General features: G+C 39.5%; 1 protein-coding gene across 1 annotated transcript in view; it reads right to left on the bottom strand.

The window, feature by feature from the left end:
- CACNA2D2 (calcium voltage-gated channel auxiliary subunit alpha2delta 2) overlaps positions 1–26,008 on the bottom strand; it is a 568,828-nt gene that overhangs the window by 432,504 nt on the left and 110,316 nt on the right. The window contains exon 2 of the mRNA XM_015817370.1: positions 17,311–17,427. Within this exon, the coding sequence (XP_015672856.1) occupies positions 17,311–17,427 (117 nt within the window). The remainder of the gene's footprint in view (positions 1–17,310; positions 17,428–26,008) is intronic.

Below are 26,008 nucleotides of genomic sequence, written 5' to 3'. Positions count from 1 at the left end.
CAGAAGTCATAAGAAGTATTCTCCCAAAAATTGCAATAGCTAAATAAAAGAATATGGACAGTGTGCAGTAAAGCTTTCCTCTTTTCCCAGAAGAGACATTTAAGAACAACATTCAGTTTAAACTTGGCCCATCAGATGAAAGCTGTGGTTGCTCTCCAATCAGTTTGTCTACTGATTAATACTACATTAAGGCTCAGGTTTTTATAATCCCCTTTCAGCTTATCATTGCTTCCAGATAAAAGTTCATGATATCCACAATCTCTTTGATTCCACCCACAAAAAAGGGATAAAATTTGATAATATGAGCATATTGAGGATATCCAACTCTCAAACTTTCGATGAGGCTAGAATAGAAAAGGGAACTAGTCTGTTTTTCTTTTATTATTAGTCATTTGTCTCATTTTCCAAAGAGCTCCTTTTAATCTATTCAAAGTACTGCTCACTGGGAATTTGGGTTGACAGTGTTTTAGGAAGGAGTTCTGAAATTAGGCCAAAGTTTCATGAAATTAGCTAGTAGTCATTATGACCTCTAATATCGTGCCTATAAAAGATAAATTAGAAAAAGATCCAGAGAGAGGGGGCCACATAAATGTAGGAGTTTTCACCATTTTTAAAACTATTATTAGAGTATATTTAAGCAAACTTGAGCCGTGGTAGTGCAGTGGTTAGAATGCAGTATTGCAGGCTAATTCTGCTGACTGCCAGGGGTTCAATCCTCATTGGCTCAAGGTTGACTCAGCCTTCCTTCCTTCCTTCTGAGGTTGGTAAAATGAGGACCCAGATTGTTGGGGGCAATATGCTGACTCTGTAAATCGCTTAGAGAGGGCTGTAAAGCACTGTGAAGAGGTATATAAGTCTAAGTGCTAAGTGCTATTGCAAAACTCTGCTAGCAGATCCCCCTGTAGCAAATTTAATCGGCCACAACAGAGAAGGATCAAACTAGGAAATAGCTACCTCTCAATCCTTCAAGCAGGTAGTCCCCATTCTCTGATGGAACACTCAAATGAAAGCTGCCTATAGTTGTCAGGTAAACCATGAAATGGTGAACAATGACACATGAAATCTAGATGTAAGACACACAATGCCTGCCTCTACTTTAAGGAAAACCCATAATACTTTTATTCAGACAAAAAAAATCATTATGCAACAAAATGGATTATATACATAGAAAGAATTCCAATAATTTCTTGACAATGATAAATTAGCACTAGATACACACTCTCAAAACTAAGGGGTGATGGTGAGATCGACACAAGGCAAGGAACAAAAAATATGTCTCTTCATTTGTGACTCTTATTTACTGCTCCTCTTAAAAATATGGATAACATTATTTGGTCAAGCTGATCACTTTCCTCCCCTACTTTCACACTTGCAGCCAGCTCATAAGTTTCCCCAGTCCACAAAGCTTTATTCTAACTCCTAAATAGCGTCCTGAGCATAAACGAATAGCATTTTAAGATACACCGATTATGGGCAGCAATTTTAAGACTGCCTGGGGCTTACACTCTAGCATACATTCTAGCTACTCTTCATTTGCTTATTCATTCTCCAACAACATCTCTCTTTATTTGGGAATGCCTTAAGGCTCCCAGTCAAATGTACAAACATAGAGACAATATGCATCTCTTTAGGTGGTTAATGCCTTCAAGGCCAAAGTCGAAAAGCATCCTAGGTGACCTATAAAATACTCATCCACAAATGTGTTGACAGCAGGGGTCTCTGCTCAGCAAACGCTCCAGCCCCCTTAAATAGATGCCTATCTACATGTTTTACTCCATTTAGTCTAAAACAAACAAGTCTTTCGACTGTCGAAACTTACATGTTATATTCTGAAGACTGCTTAAGTATCAAGAGCCACTCAATAATAACAGGAATAACAAGTTTCAGGTTCATGTTGAGCTAAGTCCATTGTTTAAGAGAAAACCTGCAGCTAAAGCTCAGATAATTTATCCTTACTTGCATCTCCTCCAGAAACATTCATTTTTTAAAGAAAATGGAAAATAAAGACGCTACAACTGCACCTAATATTAAGCCAAAATTTGTTTCATCCATGCTTTATTAAACAAACCAGAAACTCTGAATGGGTCAATACTTCCCTGACAGATTTGGGGCACAACTTGAGAGTCCTCGTAGAGTCATGGCTCTTATTAGAAGAGCAGGTGGCAGCCATGGGCTTGGGGCCAATTGCACCCATTCCCGAATCAGGAGGCTTTACTCATGGGCACTTGTGCCTTAGTCATCTCCCATTTCAATTATTACAATGCATTTTATGGGTAACTTCCCTTAAAGACTATCCATAATCTGCAATTGATCCAGACATACAGTTCTGGGTGACCCATGGTTCATCCAAGTTACATAAGTGCTACATTGATTCCTAGTTGCTCTCTAGGTGAAATTCAAGGTGTTGGTTATTACAGGTAGTCCTCGATTTACAATCACTTGTTTAGTGACCATTTGAAGTTACAATGGCACTGAAAAAAATGAGTTATGACTGGTTTTCACACTTACAACTGTTGCACCATCCCCATGGTCATGAGATCAACATTGAGATATTTGGCAACTGGCAACTGATATTTATGACCTTTGCAGTGATCACTTTTTACAACTTTCTGACAAGCAAAGTCAATGGGGAAGCCAGATTCACTTAACAACCATACTAACCTTAAGCACAGTGATTCACTTAGCAACCCTGGCAAGAAAGATCATAAAATGGGGCAAAGCTCAACATCTTGCTTAGCAACAGAACATTTGGGCTCAATTGTGGTCATAAGATGAGGACTACCTGTATCTTTAAAGCCATACGTGGCACAGGGCCAAGTTATTTGTGGGCCTACTTCTTCCCAAGGGTATCTGCCTGTCCGAATGTGTCAAGAGTGTGAGTGGGCCCACTCCAGATCTCTTGTCATCTGATGGGATCTTGACAGTGTTCCTCCTCAGTATTTGCCCCAGCCTGTCATGGTTCCAATAGATGAGACCAGTAAAAGAGAACTCCAAGACAAAAAAGTTTCCTTAAAGAACGGATTTATTTGGCTACATAGTATCAGCATGATCAAAAGTAAAACCAAGACTGAAGTTCCCTCCCAAAGATTACATTGTTACAAAGTTGAACTTCCCACCCCAGTAATATGTCATAAATCACATTCCCCAATCAACTACTTGAGCGGGCTTTCTAACAGAAGCTTCAGCCCACCAAAATGCAATCAGTAATGACCTTGGTTCCCACAGAACAATATATTGTTTTGACTAAGCTAAAAAATACTCATCCCCCCTTCCAATTCTGTGGCAACCGAAAACGAAGGGAAAATGGCTTCAGCTAAATTCATTTGTAGTGTTGACACAGCCACTTTAAACAGCCTCCAACTTGGGATTTGAGAGGTCTCCCACTCTTTGAGCCTCCTGGTTAGGCTGGTTGGAGGCTGATTGCTGTGGTGCTTGGTGGGGAGGGTTCACAGCTTAACCCTGAGACATTTGAGAATGCGGTAGACAGGGAAGCGAAAAATGATCTGTAATACAACTGTATGAAAAGTCAATGCATTGCAGCAGTACAGCGGGTAAAAAAATGATATTAATGATGTAATTAGAATATTTCAGATCAAAGTTGATACGTGTGGTAGGAATTCCTTTTCAGCAGTCATCTTTTTTAGATAATTACCGAGGAGGACCAGTTTCACAGTAACTGCATATTCTTCCACCGCTCCCAACAAGACTATCTAGATTCTAGAGCATCCGTGCAAGAAAATTATGTTTTCACTTCACCCAGCCCTGTAATCATGATTACTGCAATTTCCACCTGCCATTTCCAAGTGATCAAATATCCGGTTTTTAAGATTTCTGCATTTCCAAGGAAGTGGGTACCCAATTTCTAAAGTTAATTTCAAATCAGGTATTTGACTTAGTGCTATGAAAATGACGAAAGCACAGTGTCAGAAACCATAGCACTGTGGGTGGGGTGGGATAGCGCTACAGAATACAGAACCGGTTGCCATTTGAGGACTCAGCAGAAATCTAATCCTCTAACATATGGATAATCCTTTGCAGAATATGAAGCTGCTTATGGAGTGTCAAAAAAGCAAAGTGGGCTATGCTTCTGCCAAGCATGTCCTGCAAAAGAAAGGAAAACATGCAAGGTAATCTGTATGAAAAGACATGAAACCTTCAATCGCTTTAGCATTATTAGAAGGCTGGATACAGTGTTTAGCAAAAAGGTCCCACGCAGCTTTGATAGACTTGTTACAGACATCTGATTCCCTCTGATTAGATTAGACAATAAATTCCTATCTTGGTGTTCGCATTGTTCAACTTCCACTGCAATCTGTAAATTAGAATTTCAGACCTCAGAGACTAGATTCAAATTGGATTAGTGGATCTAGTCCAGGAAGAGGTGGGAGGGAAAGAAGTGAGAGAAACCCAGAGGGAAACATACAACAGTCCACACACACTCATGTCACATACGCTAACAAAATAATTAAATAAATACAGAGACAACAAGCCACGATTTGATTAGGAGTAAATTAAAAATATAATTAAAGCAAAAACAACAAAACAGCAATTAAAGAAGTAGGGAAAGGAATGAATTGTCACTATTAATTAACAAAGCAGGGAGATTATACCTTTAAATGTTGTTTTTCTCCAGCTTAGACTGTGTGGGATTTTAATGCAAGGGCTTAGCAGAAGAGACCAATTTTCATTTCTATTATTGGGTGGGCTAATGTGTAGCGGGCTGGGAACTGCATAAATACACACTGAGTAATAGAAGAGCTGTCTCCAAGATTCAAAACACTAAAAAGAAAAATATTGCTTTCTCTTCTATCTGAATGAAGAAAACCTAATTCATACATAATCTACATTCATTGCTGAAATTTAGGCAGGCAGAGTTCTCATCTAAGATGGGTTATCACTCTACGTGGCCCCCTGTAATAAAGGAGAGGTCACACTATATTGAAGTGTCTCTCCTTCCAACAATCCACTTCTATTTAACCCACGTAGATGTACTCTACTATCTATGACACTGTACTGTGTAACACTAGCTGGCTTTCAAGAGTAGCTGCAAAAATGAGTCAGTTCACTTAGTACTAAATGTGAACTGATTAAATTGCTCAAGCACCTGTAATTCAGAGTGGTACCTATAACACGCAATCTGCATAACCCACTTTTCTGAAACAACAACAAATTTCAACAATTTAGATATGGTAAAAGCAGGGCATTAAAGAAGAAGACAGTTTCTTGTTGGTCAAGTTATTGTGATTTAGGCACTTGGCAATTATTTACAACAGTTGCAGAACCCCTGGTCATGTGATCACCATTTGTGACCATCCCAGCCAGCTCCCAATAAGCAAGGTCAAATTCAATTGAGCCAGATTTGCTTAATGACCAAGGCCAAAAACAAAGGTAAGACCGGACATAATCATATGACAGTGATGGCGAACCTTTTAGAGACCGAGTGCCCAAATCGCAACCCAAACCCCACTTATTTATCTCCGGGTGCCAGGTGGGCATGGCCCACTGGGTGGGCATGACTGTGGTCATGGCAGACTGGGTGTGGCCAAGGTGGGTGTGGTCACCTCGATGTTGCTTGTGGGGAGGATGCCTATGGGGGCCGGGCAGGGTTGGGGGAGATCCAGGGGGTCTCTGGCAGGTGGGGCGATGGGCAGGAGGCTCGTCCTGCGGAGTGAGGCGAGGTGAGGCAGGGTGGGGGTGCCATTGTTGCAGGGCAAGGCGAGGCAGGGGCCGTGGCGGCTGCTGCCTGACACCATCGGCCCCCACACAGAGGCCAGCGAGCGCATGAGGACCCCATGACCAGCGCACTCTGGGGCTCTGCAGCCCACCGCCAGCAGTTCAGAGAAGCCGCCTCTGAGCTGGACAGCCAGCCGACAGCTGAGGAGACGATGCAGTGGGTCGTGCCCGGGAAAAGGAGAACATGCGAGGCCAGGAGGGACGGGACAGGGGGAGGGAAACCAGCCATGCTGGGATGCATGTGGGCACGTGGGACCTCGGCGAGTTAGCGGGCAGCTGGTTGAAGAGGGACGGTTGCCATCTCTGGGGCATGGCGCGCTTGCCCACAGAGAGGGCTCTGAGTGTTCGCCACCACTGTCATATGATGACTCAGCTAATGATTGCCAATTGTGGATGTAAGTCAAGGGTTCTCTATAAAGCCACCCAATCATGTGCATGGGGGGCGGGATGGTGACATACAGAGTTAAAAGCAACAACAGTAAAAGCAGTTGCCCCCAAGGCAAGATGGGAGCAAAGAATTTTTAATACCAATAAAACATTAAATAATAAAAACTATTGTGCTAGAGACAGATTTAAACAATGAGAAACAATCCCAAAGGCCAATCAAGATGGGTCTAATACAGGGGTGTCAAACTGCCGGCCTGTAGGCCAGATGCGTCACATGGAAGCCACGCCCCGTAGCTCCAGCAAGGGGAAAAAAGTCGTGATACAGCATGACATGTCACGTGACATGGTGAGTTTGACACCCCTGGTCTAATACCATCACCATCTCTAGCTAATGTCTAAAGTTAGTGGTGGTATTAGAGGCCTTTGGGCTCTTAAGGCAAATAGAATTGTGCCCCCCTGTAGCATGGGGCAGGCAGAATACCAAAGAAGACATGTTCTCCCCCCCCCCAGATCCCACTAAATGACAGTGCTTAAATAATAGGACCTGGACAATGCCCAACCTGTCTGATCTTATCAAATAGCCAGAATTTTAGAAAGACAGTCCCATAAATAAATCTTATACCATGAAAGGCTTTATAGATATCAACCAGCATCTGTTTTGCTCCTGGAAGCCTACCGGTAACCAGCGCAGCTAGCAAAGCAATAGTGTTACATGAGTGTACCATGGGTGTTCACACCACTGCACCTGGATCAGTTATAGCTTCCAAGTGGTCTTCAAGGGCAGCCTCATGCGAAGCACGTAATAGATGTTCTAAGAATTATTCTTGCTCGAGTCTTCCTTCTACATAATTTTAAATGATACACAAGCCTTGTCTTATTTTGCATCTTGATCATTTAAATATCATCACTCGATTCCAACAACTACAAAAGCTAACGGCTGCAAATGTGGCCCAATTTCAACCACTTGGGATTGGGGAGCTAGAAACAGAGCGAGAACCACTTAACATTCAAGAAAATTTCAGTCTGCCTAAGAGATACTCCCACCCAATCAAAAGTATTGGTGCTTTATATTACTGCTGCTCTCTCCATTCTTTTCAGTCTGATAAGCTAAATTACTATTTCCAATACAATTGTATTATGTTAAGGCACAGCACAATTAAATAAGCAGGCCAGCATCAAAGTCAGTGCAAATATATAATGAAAGAAAAAACAGTTTCTTTCCCACATAATTCCACAAATATAGGCTCACACATTTCTGCATTTTAAAACAGAGCAAGTGTACTTTTAGACAACACATTTACCTCTTGGTGAAGTGTGAAATTGCCTCTCAAAGTGCTCCAGTTACAGCATCCATTTTGATAGGATAACAATCCCTGTTCTTTAATGTGGGTATTTTGCCATAAAATCAGTTCTGGGCTGGTAATGTACAGAATTTCTGGACTAAACAGTATTTCCTAAATATTCCACACCTGTGCTCAATCTGACAGAAACTAGGTGCACACTATACATTTTAGAAGCTTCAAAAATTGATGAAGATTTGGCAGAATGATCATAGATGTTATTAATTAATTATACGAAATCCAGAAACTATTTTCCAAGATAGCTCTTCTGTTTTTGAAATAGCATTTTTTTCCCAGCATTCAACAATAACATTTTGTTACTGAAAAGGGGGGAAACAATGGATTGTTCCCTTCAATAGGCACAGAAGTTGAAAGAAAAAAGGAGCCAATTAAAAAAAAAACGTTTTTATGCTGGTGGTGTTCCAGTACCCTTTTAAAACCATTACAGCAGTGAAACTGGAAAGATGTGGGACAGCTGGAGCGAGCAGGGATTTTAACAACCTTTATCTGATAACTCGGATGAGTGTTCTCCTGCAAGGACAGTCCTGGCATTGGTGAATCATGTCCTGGTAAACTAACAATCAGACTACTGTAGTACATACTTGGTTAGGAAGTCCATTAAAGCAGTTCAGAATCAGCAGCTGGCTCAGGATGCAGCCACATGAATGGTAAGTGGCTTCTTTTTAAAGTTCTGGATTACCTCTCAACACTGAAACAGTTTCAGTGCTTGTGGTTGCCTTCTGACTCCACCATCAGCATTTAGATTAGTAATGCAGTATTTTGTGAGTCCTATCGTGGGTCTCATTATATACTTGACATCAACTATTAAATTTGTTTTCTCTGTGTCAAGGTTCATTTTACGGCACAAATTGCCAACTGGAGTTGAAATTAGCCGCCTTCTTTTTACAGATCAGAAAGGTGTTCTACATTTATTTTCTCTGGCCTTTTAACCTCTTTTAATGTTTTCAAATATTTTGCATTTTGTTGTTTTGACCGTGTTTTTATTATTATGATCATGTCGGTGCTATTTATTTAAGAAGGATAGATCTGTTGATGGAGCAGGTGGCATATAAATGCACTAAACACACATAACTCCTCTACTTTAAGACTAGAAGAGACAGACCAGGCTGAGTGTGAGCAACTTAGCTGCCCAGGTAAATTTGGGAAAAAGGGGGAATCTTGATCAGAGTAGCAAACAATTCTTTTTATTTCCTTTTTTCATAATCTAGCCCCCCTCAAAGTCCTACTATGTAGAGGTGGGGTTTTCTGAGAGAGATAAGCAAAGAATGTCAGGGGTTTATGCCAGTAATATGCCAGCAGGGTCATCAAAGGCATGAAGGTCATCCCAACTGCCCAGCTAAAGCAAACAGGAACCTACTGTGGGGCAATAGTCACATAGGAAGATGCTGGAGGTGAAATGTCACTTTAGTAAAAATGAGAAAGGCATTTTTTTTTTCACACCAAGCAGGAAAGGCCAATGGTAAGCCACTCCAATACTTTACTAAGAAAGTCCCATGAATAAACATTATAAAATGAGTCAGAATGTAGTTCTGGATGGCGGGCCCCTCGGCTCGGACTCAACATGCTACTGAGGAAGAGCTGAGGATCTTTTGCACTACTGACAGCTTGATTAAAGCCTTTGCAGTTGATGTTGCCATACAGGAAAAAAAATCTAATGCTATAAAGTTAGAATGATAGTAGGAACATGGAACACAAGAAGCATGGACATGGGAAAGCTCAAACAGTGAAAGATGAAATGAAGCAACTACATACTGACATCTTAAACAAGAGCAACTTCAGATGGACTGGGATTAGATATTTTGAGTCAGAGGTTCTAACTGTTTATTACTTAGCACATGAAAAAGAAGGAAAGGTGTTGCATTTAAGGAGACAAGGTATTCAGTGACTGACTGATATCAATTAGTTTTTTATGGACAATCCTTTAGTTTAGATTAGATTGGACTAGAAATTATCTAAATCTGTTCCTAACCATTGATGCTGAAGAAGACGAACTTGATAGTCTGAAACTGATGAAGAGTATAAGCAAGATGTGATGCTTGTGACTGGAGACTGGAATGTCAACATTGGAAATTGTATGGAAGAAATTGTACTTTGGACTGTATGGCCCAGGAAACAAAAAATGAAGCAGCAGAATAATTTGTCAGTTTCTGCCAATTCAATTATGTTTGTCATTGCTAACACAATCTTCAAATGGACATCAACAGATAAGAGTACAGAGAAATCAAATTGACTATATCATTGTCACAAAAGGGTGGAAGAGGTTAGTTGTAACAACAAAGCTGTGGCTGGGGGCTGACTGTGGAACAGACTATGAATTGCTTATGTACAGGTTCCAAGTCAAGCTAAAGCAGACGAGCAACCAATCCATGTCCAAAACATATGAAACATGTTTCTACCATTTAAGGGGAAAACATTAGGAATCACTCTGAAGTCCTGAACTCCACTAATAGAAAACCAGAGGAATTATGGTGTGAAGTTACAAATGAATGCATTTCCATTGAAGATGAAAACGGATTTGGATACTGAAACATCCAAGTACAAGAGAGATGTCAATAAACAACATACCTTAAAAATACTACCTACCTATAAGAACCTCTAGTACAGTGGTTCTCAACCTTTTTAATGCCGCGACCCCAACCGGTTGTAAGTCGAGGACTAAACCAGTCGTAAGTCGAGGACTAAACCGGTCGTAAGTCGAGGACTAAACCGGTCGTAAGTCGAGGACTACCCAACCGGTCGTAAGTCGAGGACTTTCCCTGCCCGGGAGTGCCGCGCATGCATGGTTCCGCCCCCTGCGCCGGCCGAGGCGTAGCTGGCAAGCGGTAGAGATGGAGCAGGCCGACCACCAGCTGGCCCAGCTCAAGGGAGGTAAGGCACCCGCCGGAAAAGGGGAAAAAAATGGCGGACAAAAAAAATGGTGGACAAAAAAAATGGCGGACAGCCTTGCTTGGCGACCCCCGTGAAATGGTCGATCGACCCCAAATGGGGTCCCGACCCATAGGTTGAGAACCACTGCTCTAGTACTAGATAGAAGATGAAGTTAGATCAGCACTCCAATCATTAAAGTGTTAGGAGGCTGCAGGAAATACCCCCAGAACTATGTCAAGCAATAAAGAATCAGTAAAGGGTGCCACCAAACTATGCAGCAACATGATGGCCAAACAGAGATTTAACAGAGTGTGCAAACTATTGTACAGTATCTTAAATTTCATAAGCTAGCAAAATAATATTTAGGATCATCAAATACAGATTAGAGCTCTGCCTGGAAAAGGAGATGTCATATTTAGAAAAGGCCAAGGAACACGAATCCTTATTGCTGATACATGCTGGGTAATTGAAAAAGGCAAAGAACATTTTAAAAATCCCTCAATATTTGAATTGATTAAAGAGAGGCTTTAAATTGTATTGATCATGTGAAGCTATCAAATGAGCTTAGAAAAATGGGAATTCCAGAACATCTTATTGTTCTCATGCGAAAGCTTTATACAGGTCAAGAAGCCACAATACAAATGGAGATGGCAAAACAGAATAGCTCCAGATAGGCAAAGGAGTGCAACAAGCCTGTATACATTCCCCTTATTCATTCAAACTATATGCGGAATATAAAGAGGAAGATGGTTGGAAGAGGAGTGTGGTTTTAATATTAGAAGAAGAAACATCAATAAATTATGCTGCCCTGAGGATACTACACTTATAGCTGAAAATGCAAAGGATCTGCAGTCTAGTACTAAAACTCAAGAATGTAATGACAAAACAGGACTAAAATTAAATATAAAGGAGATCAAACTAATAACAACAGGCACAACCACCTGATAGAGAACTGATAATGAAGATACTGAAATGGTGGATGCTTCTACCCTTTACCATCAATAATAAAGGAGCAACAGTCAAGAAATACACCACATACTACAACTTGGTGCAGCAGCCATGAAAGCCTTTAAAAAGATACCTAGATATATCTATACTTAGAAAGATCACTACAGTTCAAGCACTATGCCCTGTGATGCTCTATGGAAGTGAAAGTTAGACTTTGAAGAAGCAGGATAGAAAGTGTGGTGAAATGTAGTCCGGGTTTCCAGGAGGGAGAGACTGGATTCCAGAGAAGGAAAGAGACATCAAATATGTAAAGCTAACATGGCTCCACCCTAGGAGTTCTCAACCATATATTAAATGGTGCAAGTAATCTGCTTTCGTGTAGCAAGATTTCTGTTTATAAATAAAGGAAGGAAGCGGCTTAGAAGAACCTCAACGTGTCTTTTCTGGTTTTGGAGTCTGCAGAAAGAATATTCACATTTTTGAACATTGGTAATGGAGAATACTCATAAGAATACCATAGAGAGATCCCTCCCCCCAAAATAACTTCAACCCAAACAAATAGCTCATTGAACAAATCAACCCAGAATCAAGGGACAAAGGATGATGCAAAGACCTTGCTCTCTACAGAAGGCTCTAATGCAGAGAAAGGGAAGGACACAGAAGAGAAAGACCACCAGCAAAATGGATGGACTCACCTACAGTGGCAAAGGGTGTGACATTGGAAGACCTGAAGGAGCAGGTTAAGGTCAGATCCTTCTAGAGAAAATCTATGTGGTTACTAAGCATCAACACTGACTTGAAAGCACATAATCAATCAATTAATTTCATACTGCCCAACTGCTACATTATTGTACAAAAGGAATTGCAAAACACAAACATTAACTTAATTATCTTAGTTCAGGTTTCCATAGATAAATTACATACTTCAACTGTAATTTCAATAGAATGTCGAACATGTAACATTTATATGACACAGAAAATAGTCTGTGACCCAGAATAACATACAGAAATATTAACAGCTGTTAGAGACAGGTTATATTGACACCAATACATACCTTATCTCAGAATATCCACTCTCCACCCGATTTCTTCTTGTGCAATTTATTTCCAATCCATGGAATCCTATACTTGAGTCAGAAGCTATTTTACGCTGAACAAACTAGGTCTTTATTCTGAGTGAATATGCAAGGATTATGGAATCACTGTAAATTCTTACAAGTTCAGCCAAAGCACTTAAGTCCTATCAACATTGCTCAATCAATATTTGTTTTGTTTTTTTCAGGAGAGCTAAGAGACAGTAAATATTAACATTCTCATCATGCAATTCACACATATTTAATTTACTTTTGTTCTGCAAAACAAGGTATGAATAAATGAAAGTTCTAGGATTTCTTTAGTTTTGGATGGGACCCTGTGCATAATCTGGTGTTCTCCTGGACTTGTGTCTGCTACTCAATGAGGTTGCAGTCAATGCTAGGAGAGCCTTTGCACAACTTCATGTTGCATGCCAGTTGCGTCCTTTCTAGATTGGGAGTCCCTGCACTCACTCAAGTCCTGGTCATCTCATGCTTGGACAATGCACTCTATATAGGGCTACCCTTGAAGGGGATCCAGAAGTTGGTGCAGAACGCAGCTGCGTAGGCAGTTCTTGGGGTCCTTAGGGTAGGCCATGTTATACTGATGTTCCATGAGTTGCACTGCCTGCCAGTTTGCTTCCAGGTCCATTTCAAGGTGTTGGTTATTATCTTGAAAGCCTTTCGTGGCATGGGTTCAGTCTATCTGAGAAACTGGCTCAACCTGATGGAATAGTCCACCCATGCCAGCTGAAAGGTCATACTGCGGGCCCATCAGTCATGGAATTTATGACTTTTATTTATTGCTTTAAAGTGTTAATCTGCCTTTTATTCAATATCTGCCTAGAATCATCTTTGGCAGATGGGTGACATCCAAGTTTGATAATAAAATCTTAAATCAACATGAATGTATTTTAGTCACCGCTGACTCAATATAAAACTTTCTTCAATAAAATAATCCTCCAATTCTTACAGGACTATCACAGAGAGGAAAGGTAAGGCTGTCTAGAATAAATGCAGTGAAATGCACTGGCATCGTGAGTATTATGCTCATCTCATTCATTTCCATTAACTCATCCTCATCATCCCAATTCTATGTGCATGAAAAAGAAATCACAACTCACAAGTTTTCTTTTGTTGTGAAAAAAAAAAGGAAAAGTCCCTGGATGACTCAATTGCAGTACAAAGAAGAAAAAATAAATTTGAGGTCTGCATATATACCCTACTGTAATATATCTTCCTTCGGGAGATACATGAAATTGCAAAAGAAACCAAAACAAAAGCCAATGTGAATTATAGTGGGCAGTCTGCTGTGTAGTGAAATAGAAGGACTTCTAATATAGCAGAATCAAGTATTAATAGAAAGAACCATAGACTTGCAATGTAACAGTACAGCATCCTTAAAGCAGTCGTATTCCCTGTTGGCAGCTGACTTCTAAACTGTTTTAAGAAAATTCTGTCTGGTTTGGGGGCTTTGGCAGCAATTTGCCAGATGTTCAAACTAGAATTGCCAACTAGCATGCCCCCAGCTGGGCAACTCCCCAGTTACTATATCTTTGCAACTTTCCTTATAAGGAAACCAACTGCCAATCTCTTCTGCAGGCAAGTCTTACTGGATATATATATACTTTTACATCTACATTCACGCAACAAAATACATGTATACAAAGTTAAATTATACTCCCACAGACAAGAGAACCTCTCAGCAGGAGAGCGATTATAGCATTTGTTTAATGTGCAGAACATTGCATCTTTGAAACCCAGCAGAACTTTTTAAATTTATTTTCTCTCTCTGAGATACTTGCTTTATTACAATACATTCTTTAAAGAAGAAGAGGAAAAACGCTGCACCTTTTCATTCCCCCCCTCACCCGCCCGGTACTTGTGGTAGTAAATTGTAACTGTACTACTTATTCATCTGGCTTATTTGAGAACTGGAATGAAATCTTTCTTTCCCAAGTAACTGGAAAAACAGCTGAAATGGCGTATCAGTGGACTTATTAAAAAAAACAAAAACACCAACAAATAAATAGGTAGTTCTGCTGGGTTTTGAGCCCTCAATATATAAGCAGGTACTATGACCACTATGCTGCTAAAACACCATGGTAGGCTGCTACCGAGTGATGGCCACTGACCCAGATAAGAAGGTTTCTGCACACTGCCAGATCAGAGCACAACATTTGAAAAAAGCTCAACAGGCAGAACCAGAAAGGTACTTTGAACACTGAAAAACACTACTTTCAACATGGAGCAGAAAATGCCTTTTTTTGAAATGTGCTTAGAAAATTAATGTGTGGCTACAAAGAAAAATGTGAGTAGAATTTATGAGACAAATCCACTGATTCTTTTCTTGGCCTGAGGATGGCCTACTAATGTTCCCCAAGTCTATCTGTAGCTGAGTTGGTCCAGGGACACTTTAAGGTACTGCAGCATGCTCTGAGGTAATGTTTTCCCCAATATCCTGCCAGAAGAGACTATGTGCAGCTATTGTAGAACATATTAATATGTATCAGGGAGGCAAATATATGCCATATCAGTAATCCTCTCACTCCAAGTGGTTTCCTATGAATCCAGCCTCTTCACTCTGGTCCCTGATTTCTTTATCTACCTATATTCTTCCTTTGGCCTCAGCGAATCTGGAACTTTGCAGCTCCCTTTCCTTTCTTTTATAAATGTATGGATCAGCTGTTGGATCTAGAGGGTATAAAACCTTGACAATGTCCATCCTATGCATGACTTAACACATGTAATTGAAATGTAATTGAAAGAGTTTGGCACTTGCTCTGCTGTTGCCTGTGTAATTAGGAATTCCCTTCCCAGCAGTTGCTGCTCCTAAGGAAGCACAAGTCCCTTGCCTTCTCTCTTCATATTATGTACTTGGGAAGGTTTACAATTCCCACACTAATCTTTGCAGTTGGCCCTCTTTCTCAAATTCCAGTTTTTCAGTATCTACATCTCAGCAAAAATCTGGATGACCACTAGGTGGCAGCCAAAAGACACAATGCTCTAACTTTCTGCTTCCACCCAGTGGTCATTAAGTCAAAACAGTCAATCCACAGATTCAAGGATATTAAAAACAAATGTAATTGGTCTCTGGTACAGTAGGAAATAAAAAAAAAGAAAATATTAAAGTAAGCAGACTGTTTTGTATGCTGGGGCTTTTCATGTGGAATGATGTTGAGCAGAAGCTGGAATTTCATCTAAGAGAACCACCAATCAAAGCTCTCAGAATGTTGTGCACTAAAGATGTACAGTAGTATGGTGCACATTCATTCTGGGTGCCTGGTGTGGAGGTTGCAAGATTTGGAGCATCACACTTTACTCCTAGCACTGGGATGGGGTAGGATGAGATCGTAGCAACTGGCCTTGAACACAGATGATGTGTAAAGGTACCAATAGTAGCTAAGACTGGCCCCATGTATGCAAACTGAGAAACTGAGTCCCACTGATTGTCTTTTTGAATGACTTGGGAAAGAAGGTAGCATGTGGAAAGACTGACCTAGTTAAAAGAGAGGAGGGAATGATGCGACCTGAACTACTGCTGAGCTTTGAAAATGCCACTTGCCAAGATAACTGAAGCTGACTGCATTTTTGCATAATTGTACTTTAATCTTTATGCACTTTATTGTATTGTTTTTGCTTATCTTTCTGAAGGATCTGACTGATTTTAATCTACATTGTGGAACTATCACTACCATGTGCTGTTTTGCTACCCCTTTAGAATTTCAGTTTTATGGACTGAAAAGTTGATGTGCCTTTGAAATAAATGAGGGTTCACCAAAGTTGATATATATCATTGCTTTGCTATATATTATTATTGCTATTCTATTTTTTTGGCATTATGAACTACTATGGTCACAAGGTTTCTGGGAAATCACAAGCAGGTCATAATAACAAACAATTTAATAATATCTGATAATGTTGAGGCAATTAAACTATGCAAAAATATGCACATATAAAAGCAATTTACTGAGAATCCTTTTCTCTAAGCAGAAAAGATAAAACAGAAAATGTACATATTGAATGTTGTCACAGGAAAAGTCAGGTCCATCTAATATTACAGCTTAAACATGCTGATCTGCTCTGCACTGTATAACAAGGAAGGAAATTATATAAAATGAAAAGTTGGGTTGAAAACCTACTTGAAAGCCCAGATTTAACTGCAGACAATTGCTATTATGCTCTGTTTCATTCACTCACATTTTGCAAAATATCCTTCCAAAGGAGCAGAAAAGGCCACTCATCTCAAGAGCCCAAAATAGGCTAGACCCTGAGAGAGTCTTTAGACCAGTGGTTCTCAACCTATGGGTCGGGACCCCAGTTGGGGTCGATCAACCATTTCATGGGGGTCGCCAAGCAAGGCTGTCTGCCATTTTTTTTGTCTGCCATTTTTCCCCCCTTTTCCAGCGGGTGCCTTACCTCCCTTGGGCTGGGCCAGCTGGTGGTCGGCCTGCTCCATCTCTGCCGCTTGCCAGCTACACCTCGGCCGGCGCAGGGGGCGGAACCACGCATGCGCGGCGTTCCCGGGCAGGGAAAGTCCCCGACTTACGACCGGTTGGGTAGTCCTTGACTTACGACCGGTTTAGTCCTCGACTTACGACCGGTTTAGTCCTCGACTTACGACCGGTTGGGGTCGCAGCATTAAAAAGGTTGAGAACCACTGCTTTAGACTGCTTACAAAGGAAAGGGCTACGGGACACATTTCACACAATCTTTAATCGTAGACTTATATACGTCAGAGATGCAAAGGAGAAAATATTTGGAAGAGCTATGCAAGCACTTTGTTTAACATTATCCATTTCTTAGAAACGTTCTGTGAAACCTTGTAATAAAGTATCAATCAATGCCTGGGGATATCAGAGCATCATCATAGGTATCAATTCCATTCCCGCCTCCTGCCTTTTTCATTCAAATACACTGAAACTGAGGAGCCGTTTTACCTTTAAAGCTTGGACTTTCTTAGCCAGGAGACTCTCAATGTCCCCTGCCACTTTCTCCACGATTTTTTCAGGGATGTTGTCTCTTACTTCAAATAAATTCTTCTTCTCATCATAGATCTGTTGAAAGAGATGAACAAAGAAAGAAATTGGAGCGCTGACAAATTCAAACCTTCTACAAAATACTTCTGGAAAAGAAAAAGAAACCACTAAGAATAGAATACCGTCAATGTTCAGAGTAGGAAATACCATGACCAATCTATAATAAAATTCTTAAACCAAACAACTGCCTATGGACAGCTTTTTTCACTCATGTATTTTCTTCTCATATGTTCAATATCTTGGCATTCCTTGCAGGGACCTTTCTCTTATTGCGGTGTCTTGTGAAAAAAGCAACCTACATCTCACAGATTTTAATATATCTAATTCTAATCATTAGGCAAAGTTAATTCATTGCAGGATGAAGGACTCTCCTCTGAAATTACCTTCAGTGGCAGATTAATCTATCAGTGCAGGTATGAGTGATAGAAGCTTTCCAACCTCTCAGTCTAGGTCTTCCACTCTCTGAGACAAAGTGATTGGCCCACCAAGTCAGCTTCTGTGCTTAATGGAAGAAATCACAGGAGCAAAACCTAGTTTTCTCTTCTCCCCTCCTCTCCCCTCCCCTCTCCTCTCCCCTCCTCTCCTAGTCCAATACCTTAACCACTATACTACACTGACTCTAAATATTTATATTTACCTATAGCTCAATATCTACACGTATAGTGTACATACATGCATAGTAGTAAGATATTCATAACCTGTTCTTGTGTATGTTGAACTGGATGTTTTTAATGTTTTCCTTACTGGTTTTACTGCTTTTATTGTTTTATTTTTTTTTAAAAAAAAATTAATCATAATATCTTTTCTGAATTATAAACCACCCAGTCATTGACTGAGATGGGTGGCCATGGATTTGAAGAAATAAACAAACAAATAAAATATGTAACTGTAGTATTATAAAAGAGAAGGCAGTAAAGATGGATTTACAGCATCCAGACTGATAGTTAATGTCAAAAGTGCAGAGGATGTAAAAAAAAAAATACCATATTTTCCGGCGTATAAGACAACTTTCTAAACCCTGAAAATCTTCTCAAAAGTCGGGGGTCGTCTTATACGCCCAGTCGTCTTATACGCCGGAAAATATGGGTATTCTATTTTATTCCTTTACACATGTGGTTTGGCATATTACTCATCAAGTTTTCTCTCCCCCCCCTCTCTCTCGCTCAAACTCTATATTTTAACTGGAAAAGTTGGGGGTCGTCTTATACGCCCAGTCGTCTTATACGCCGGAAAATATGGTAGATATAAAAACACAAGATTGTATTTGAGTGCCTGGCCAGTTATTTAATTTCTTTGATTTTTGCTTTTCAGAACATCTTTCCACTTTTATAAGTTGAGCATGCCATGTGGTCAGAAGCCTTTGAAATTGAGATTCTCATTTTCTCAGGATATTTATGGCATGCCCCCAAGCCTTAATCAGAAAAGTATTTTGTGAAATCCCACATATGCCCAATCCAGTGGTTGAAACCTAGCACACTGCCCTCATCTCTCCCACTGTGCATATAATTTAGTGGATATTGAGACTAGCAGCAGATGGTACATAGCTGAAGGTGGTGGAAGAGCTAGTGAAGCTCAAAACAGACACTGAAACAGACTAATATGATTAAAAGTCTGTAAGAAAAAAGAGGGAAAATATTTAGAGTAAATAAATGGAAACCAGCAAGCTGTCTCAATTTTTATAATATCTACAGACCACTGCTATCATATCATGTAGCACTTAAAATGGCAATAGAACTGTAATTTGCATCAGAGAAACCAATTAGTTCAGCAAGGTAACAGTCTCCACCTACATCCTTATCATGAACTCTTAGAATTAGTTTCTCTTCACTTATGTCTTTGCATATACAAAAATATGCACACAAGTTTACAAAAACAACCCTCTCCAACCTGGTGCATTCTACATGTTGAACTGTACTCCCTGTAATTTCCAATTAGTATTATCCAGCTATTATCTATCCAATTACCCCAAGAAACCCTTTAATTCCAAATCAGTGTAGCCATGAACCAAATTATGGAATTTGTGGTCCAACAGACACAGAGAGCAGTTAAATTGGCAAATGATGATATAGAAGATTCAAGAGAATTTGTGACTCACTCAGCATACCATAGAGAAAAGAAACCATGGCACAGAATGATCTACAAATCTGGCTGCAGTAAGCAGCAAGACTGACAACAACCTCAACCCTGCATGTAACCTGCTATCTATGCCAGACAAAAATGGATGTGTATGAAAAAAAAAATCTGGAGGGCATCATCTGAGAAACATTGCTATAGACCAGGGTAGTCAACCTTGGCTCTTTTATGACTCGTGGACTTCAACTCCCAGAATTCCTGAGCCAGCCATGCTGGCTCAGGAATTCTGGGAGTTGAAGTCCACGAGTCATAAAAGAGCCAAGGTTGACTACCCCTGCTATAGACTATCAACACACATCAAAGACACATGATGCCATTCAATGGGCAAATACCAGTCTGACTATGGTAGGTAAGTACAGATAAAGCAGACAAGCCTTACAGTCAGTGTTACTATACTTACTGTATATATCTTTCCACAGGCTTTGTGCAATGCACGGAATAATATTATTGTTTCAAAATAAAGGCAAGCTTTGTGAAGCAGTATCAGAAATAAATTTTTGAACACTGTAGCCTAAATATCCTATGGAAGGATGCAAATACCCAACACTGAATATTTATCCAATGTTGTTTCTGGCAGTGGGCCTCTTCCATGCTTTTCTAAAAATTGCCTTTGACCTGCTGTGTGAAAAGGCTGTTCCTTCCATGTCTTTCTAAAAAATGCCTTTGACCTGCTGTGTGGAAAGGCTGTTCCTTCGTGATAATATAAGGGCAGCTGGAGGTGAATTGGTGTCCCTGAATACCAATCTTAGACTTTCCCCTTGTCAAACAGCAAGCTGTACACGCCAGAGGATGGAAAAATACTATACAAAACTATTTAATATCAGAGAACATGGTATAATGGATTCTTATGGTCTCTCTTCCCTTCTCTTATTTTTCTTTGGGTAACAGCATAACAAAGTAATGTGTTTTGAAGGCACAGCAGCTCCAACTGAGCAGCAGCAATTTGGGAAGCAAAAGAAAAAGGAACAATCCTCAAGGACAAAATCTTGGATGCAGAGGGCATCCTGACACCAGCATTTTCCTATTATGAAATGCCAAATCTCTTCCCATTGGCTATTGCTGATTTTATCCAGAAAAAAATTACACTAGTGTAGACTATGTTGTGTATTTGCCCCATTAGACCCCAATGCTTTCAGTCTTCAGAAGCAATTCTGTACATGCTTCTTGAAACACAACAAAATAAGATGCTGTCTTTTATGGATGAAATATTTACCTATTATAGTTTTTCTCTACATGTATCTTTCTGGCCAGGGATTATGGGAGCTAGCTTGGAATGATGATAATTACTATTTGAAAATAAGTCTGGTTACCATTGCAGAACAGATAGATTTTATGAATCAGTCAACCATGTGGATATAAGCCTAGAGAAAATGCTTGTGTTGTCAGTAACAATTTCAATGATTATGTCACTATTGCTAGTTATCGTGTTGTCTACAAATAAAATTTAACTGCAGATCTAGGCAACATTGTACACCGGGATTTATTTCTTAATAAATATCTATAGATAAATAAATGACATGAAATCAACGAGAAGGAAGTAGAGACAAGAATTTGTATGAAGTTAGTGTGTTTTTAACAAGTGAAGCAGGAGCCTCTTCCTCTCCAGGTGTTGCTCAGCTACAACTTTCACAATATCTAATGGTGAAACATGTGGAAAACTGTAATTCAGCAACATGGTTAGAAACACGGCTTGGCCACCCTTAATCTAAAGTTATTTGTGAGTACTGAGATGGCCATGTTCGCTGTTCAGACCAAATTATGCAAAGTAATAAAAATAAACAGATTGCAAAGTGCTCCAGAAGGGCTTTCTCCAAGCTGGATAAATAGCAATAGCATGAAAATGTTTTAATATAAACACAAAATGGTGCTCATGGAAAAAATAATTATATCTATCCAATGACAGTGTATGAGTTACAGACCTTGGGGCCATGATAGGTAAATTTAATGATAATGTCAACCTGGTGTAGTGAACTGTGAAGAATACAAAAAAAGATGCTATAGAAAGATAAAAAATAAACTATCAGTATTATACTTTTTCAGTGAGCCATTTCTAAAGAGAAGGCTGCGGACATACTAGAAATACTCTGTGGAACAATTGCTGTATCTCAAAAAGTATACTGTAGAATTGGAAAAAGTAAAGAACTGATAGGGAGTTGGATCAACTCTCCTCCAAGATAAGTTTACAACAATTAAACCTTTTTAAGTTTGGGGGGAAAAAGATTAGTCAGCGGAAGTACATGCTTATAAAATTATGAACTGCATGGAGAAAACAGATAAGGGTTTTTTTTTCTTATTCTTTCATATATTAGAGCCTGAAGGCCTACAATAAAGCTGAATATTGGGAAATTTAAGACAGGCAAAAGGACATACATCTTGCATAATTAAACTATGGAATTTGTTACCACATGTGGTGGTTAAGAGGCCCTAACTTAAAAGCAGCTCAAACAAACTAATGCATTATTAAGCCTTCAGTGGTAGCTCGCCTTAAACAGCTCTAAGATCTCTTAGAGGCGACCAAGTATTTCATTGTCAACTATTGGGTGAACAGAGCAGGCTGCTCAACTGGATATGTCTTTGGCAAAATCAGTATTAAGCAGTAGAGTTTAATGGTCTAAGATAGGGGTCCCTAACTCCCAGTCTGTGCACTGGCACCGATCCACAGCATGCCAGAAACCGGGCCACGCAAGCGAGTGAAGCCCCATCTGTGGGATGCAGGCAGCATGCAAAATCCATGCCCCCTCTGGTCCACAGAAAAACCTCTCTCCATGGAACCAGTCCCTGGTGCCCAAAAGGTTGGGGGCCTCTGGTCTAAGAAATGGGAAAGGAGAAATCAGGGAAACTTCAAATTCCAAAATTTGGAAAGCCAATATATATAAGTGACAAGAAGTAATAAAGAAGAAGTCTCCACCAAATCATTTGAAGCAGCTAAAAGGAGAATACCATGCAGTGAGTGAAATGCCTACTACTTCCAAATATTTTTTACAACTTCTACAGAGTTTGAATGTTCTCAGTAGGCTTTTTCTGTTATGCAAAGCTTCTAAAAGCTCAAAGTGCTGTGCATTTCCCAATCATTTCTGAGAAAAGAATTTTTTTTCTCTAACTGCTCTGTGAGAACATTTTCAATTTTTATAACTTAAAAAAGATACAAGAAAAACAGGCACATTTTCAATACTATTGGCAAGGTTATTTCTGAAGGACTTTAAAAAATACGCAGCTAATCTTGTTTTTTTACTATGGGAATGAAAAAGACAGTCAGCTCAAACTATGCATACCTATTCAAAAATGCATTTCACTGGCCTCAGTACAATTTAGCACTGTAATAATAATAATAATAATAATAATAATAATAATAATAATAATAATAATAATAATAATAATAATAATAATAATAATAATAAAGTTGGAAGGGACCTTGGAGGTCATCTAGTCCAACCCCCTGCTCAGGCAGGAAACCCTATACCATTTCAGACAAATGGCTGTCCAGTCTCTTCTTAAAAAGTTCCAGTGTTGGAGCATTCACCACTTCTGGAGGCAGGTTGTTCCACTGGTTAATTGTTCTGTCAGGAAGTTTCTCCTTAGTTCTAGGTTGCTTCTCTCCTTGATTAGTTTCCATCCGTTGCTTCTTGTCCTGCCTTCAGGCGCCTTGGAAAATAGCTTGACTCCCTCTTCTTTGTGGCAGCCCCTGAGATATTGGAACACTGCTATCATGTCCCCCCTCATCCTTCTCTTCATTAAACACCATTAGATTTTTGATTCTTAGTGGTGTTCAGGCAACCATCATAGGCAGTTTATTGTTAATTCTACTTGCTTTAATGTTATTGCAGATTGAATTGTGGTTTACTATTCAGGATCTATATAAAGAAGGTAAATGTCAATTAATCAATGAAGATGCAAACAAGCCAGCTCAAGGTTACATTGAGGTTTAATAATCCTGAATGATTAACCATGTATATGTGACTAATCAGAAGTAACATTTCCAATGCAGAAAATTGTTTTTCTTCTGTTTTTTATATTTTTCCAATTCACTCACAGAATAACATAGAGAAATGGTAGGTGCGAATAAGAATTAAATTGCTTTCAAATAAGTTTTACTATAAAAACATTATTGATTAGTTGTGTGCCATCAAGTTGGTGTTGACTCTTAGGGACCATATAGATTTTCTCCACAATGATCTGTCCTTAACCTGGTCTTTCAGTTCTTTTAACAATAACCACATTGTAATATCAAAATGCTGTACTTTTTTCAAGGCCAGCCTGTCTTTCTTATTAAATGTCATAGGATGATTGATTATATGCCATCAAGTCAGTATCAATTCATAGTAACAACATAGATAGGGTTTCTCCAAACTATCTCCAACCCGGACATTCATGTCTCACAATCATATACTCATTGCTGCTATAATTGAGTCCATCCACTTTGTTGCTCGTTATCACCATCATCATCTCATTCCTTCCATCTTTCCCAACACAATGGACTCCTCAGGGGCTGTGCCTTTGCCTAATATGACAATTTGAGCCTAGTCATTTGTGCCTGAACTGCAAGGTGCAGTGGCTCTGTGGTTAGAATGGAGGCTTGACAATTGACAAGTCAGAGTTTGAGAACTGGGTACTGTGTGGGAGGATGAGTTCCCGGCCCTCACTCCAGGTTCCTGCCAACCTAGCAGTTTGAAAGCATGTTAAATGCAAATAGATAAATAGGTACCAATTTGATGGGAACTGGTGGGAGGACGAGAGAGGGAAGTTCCCATTGCACATCCCCCAGGCAATGGTGACATCACCGGCTAATACCTCTTGACCCAGAAGTGCCTTGGTGGCTGCTTCCAGGTCCCAACAACTGCCAAATATCTACTATCTTTGATACAGTAGACTCCCAGCTTTCTGTACATGATCATAAGCTAAATAAATAAATAAATAAAATGTACCTCAACGTAGAACTGGGTTGATTTGTTCTATGAACTGTTCATTTATTTTCTTGGCTGTCCATGATATTCTGATGTCTTCTCCAAAAGTTCAAAAGCATCAATACTATTTCTATCCTGCTTCTTCACACTTCAGCTTTTGCATCCACTGCCTGCACAATTCTGATTTTTTAAGTATAGGCCCATCACCGCATCTAAAAATTGCTACTCCAGAGGTACTCCAGTCTGAGGTATATTTGTTGACAGTCAATCCAAAAAGGCATAAACTATCCACCATTTCAATAACGAAGTGGCAATTCCAAAGCTAGTTATCTTGAATTTCATTACTAGAGCTTGGAGATCATTTTCACCTATTAAAGTTGCATCATGAGTACAGCATATATTCTTAATACTCCTTCTTATAATTTTAAGATCATGCTCATTTTATTTCAGTCCAGCATCCCTCTCTATGTATTCAACATATAGTTACAGGATGAAATGGATGGATTTTCTTGAGTCTGATTTAGTATTCCATAAAGGATTTTACAACTTGTAGCCTTAACGATAACTAGCATTATTGTTGTAACTATTATTGTAACTTAACAATTACCAATATATTTTGCAAAATCTTTCCGCACAACTGAGTGGTCATCTGTGGAGATAAGGCGGCAGATTGAGATTTCCTTGTACGTTTTCACTTTCTCCTACTTTTTAAAACACTGAATAGGGAAATTCTACGTTTACCTATTTCTAATTTTATCTGTCTGTCTGTCTGTCTGTCTGTCTGTCTGTCTGTCTATCTATTTAATTTAGAAACTGCCTATTTCCCTCCCAGAGATTATCATCATTTTATACTTCTTTCTAAACTTAGGAGGAATGAAATCTTGTAGGAGAACCAGCAACAAAATACTGACCAAAAGTGGATGCAGTATTCCAGGTGTGACTAAGGCTTTATAAAGTGGCACTAACAACAAGTCCCAAAGACTGAGTGGGATGGAGAATACCTTTACAAGGACTTTATGATCTAGGAATTGAGTTTAAATTGTAGAATAGGTTGAAAATGCCTCAGTTAGGTTCAGAATTCCTCTGATAACATACTTCCCAATCTTTGTATTTAGTAGATTCTACAAATCTTTTCAAATTTACGCTAGCCAAACTGTAGCAGGGTATAATACTGAGCACAACAACCAATACTCTGAACTGCTGCTCTGTGACATCTCCGTATCGAGAGAAATTGCTTGTAGAAATAAACTAGGATTAATAAACTGAGAGACTGGACACTTGCATGTATTTATTTATTTATTTATTTATTTATTATTTATATTTCTACCCCGCCCTTCTCCCTGCGGACTCAGGGCGGCTTACAGCCTTTTTAAAAACAAGTACATAACTACAAAAATACTAACGTTAAAAAGTTAATTAAAATAAAATATTATTATAAGGCCTTTATAATTTAATTTTTTTAAAAAATTATTATAAAACCAAGTTAAAAATAACCCTTAGGCCAGTCCTGCCAATTTAAATAGCCATGTCTTGAGGGCGCGGCGGAAGGAGGGGAGATCCGGAAT

This window comes from Protobothrops mucrosquamatus, unplaced genomic scaffold, assembly GCF_001527695.2.
Source record: "Protobothrops mucrosquamatus isolate PMUCROS unplaced genomic scaffold, P.Mucros_1.0 scaffold579, whole genome shotgun sequence".
Taxonomy (NCBI): Eukaryota; Metazoa; Chordata; class Lepidosauria; order Squamata; family Viperidae; genus Protobothrops; species Protobothrops mucrosquamatus.
Note: the sequence above shows the minus strand (reverse complement) of the source record. Positions and strands in the feature narration are given on the sequence as shown.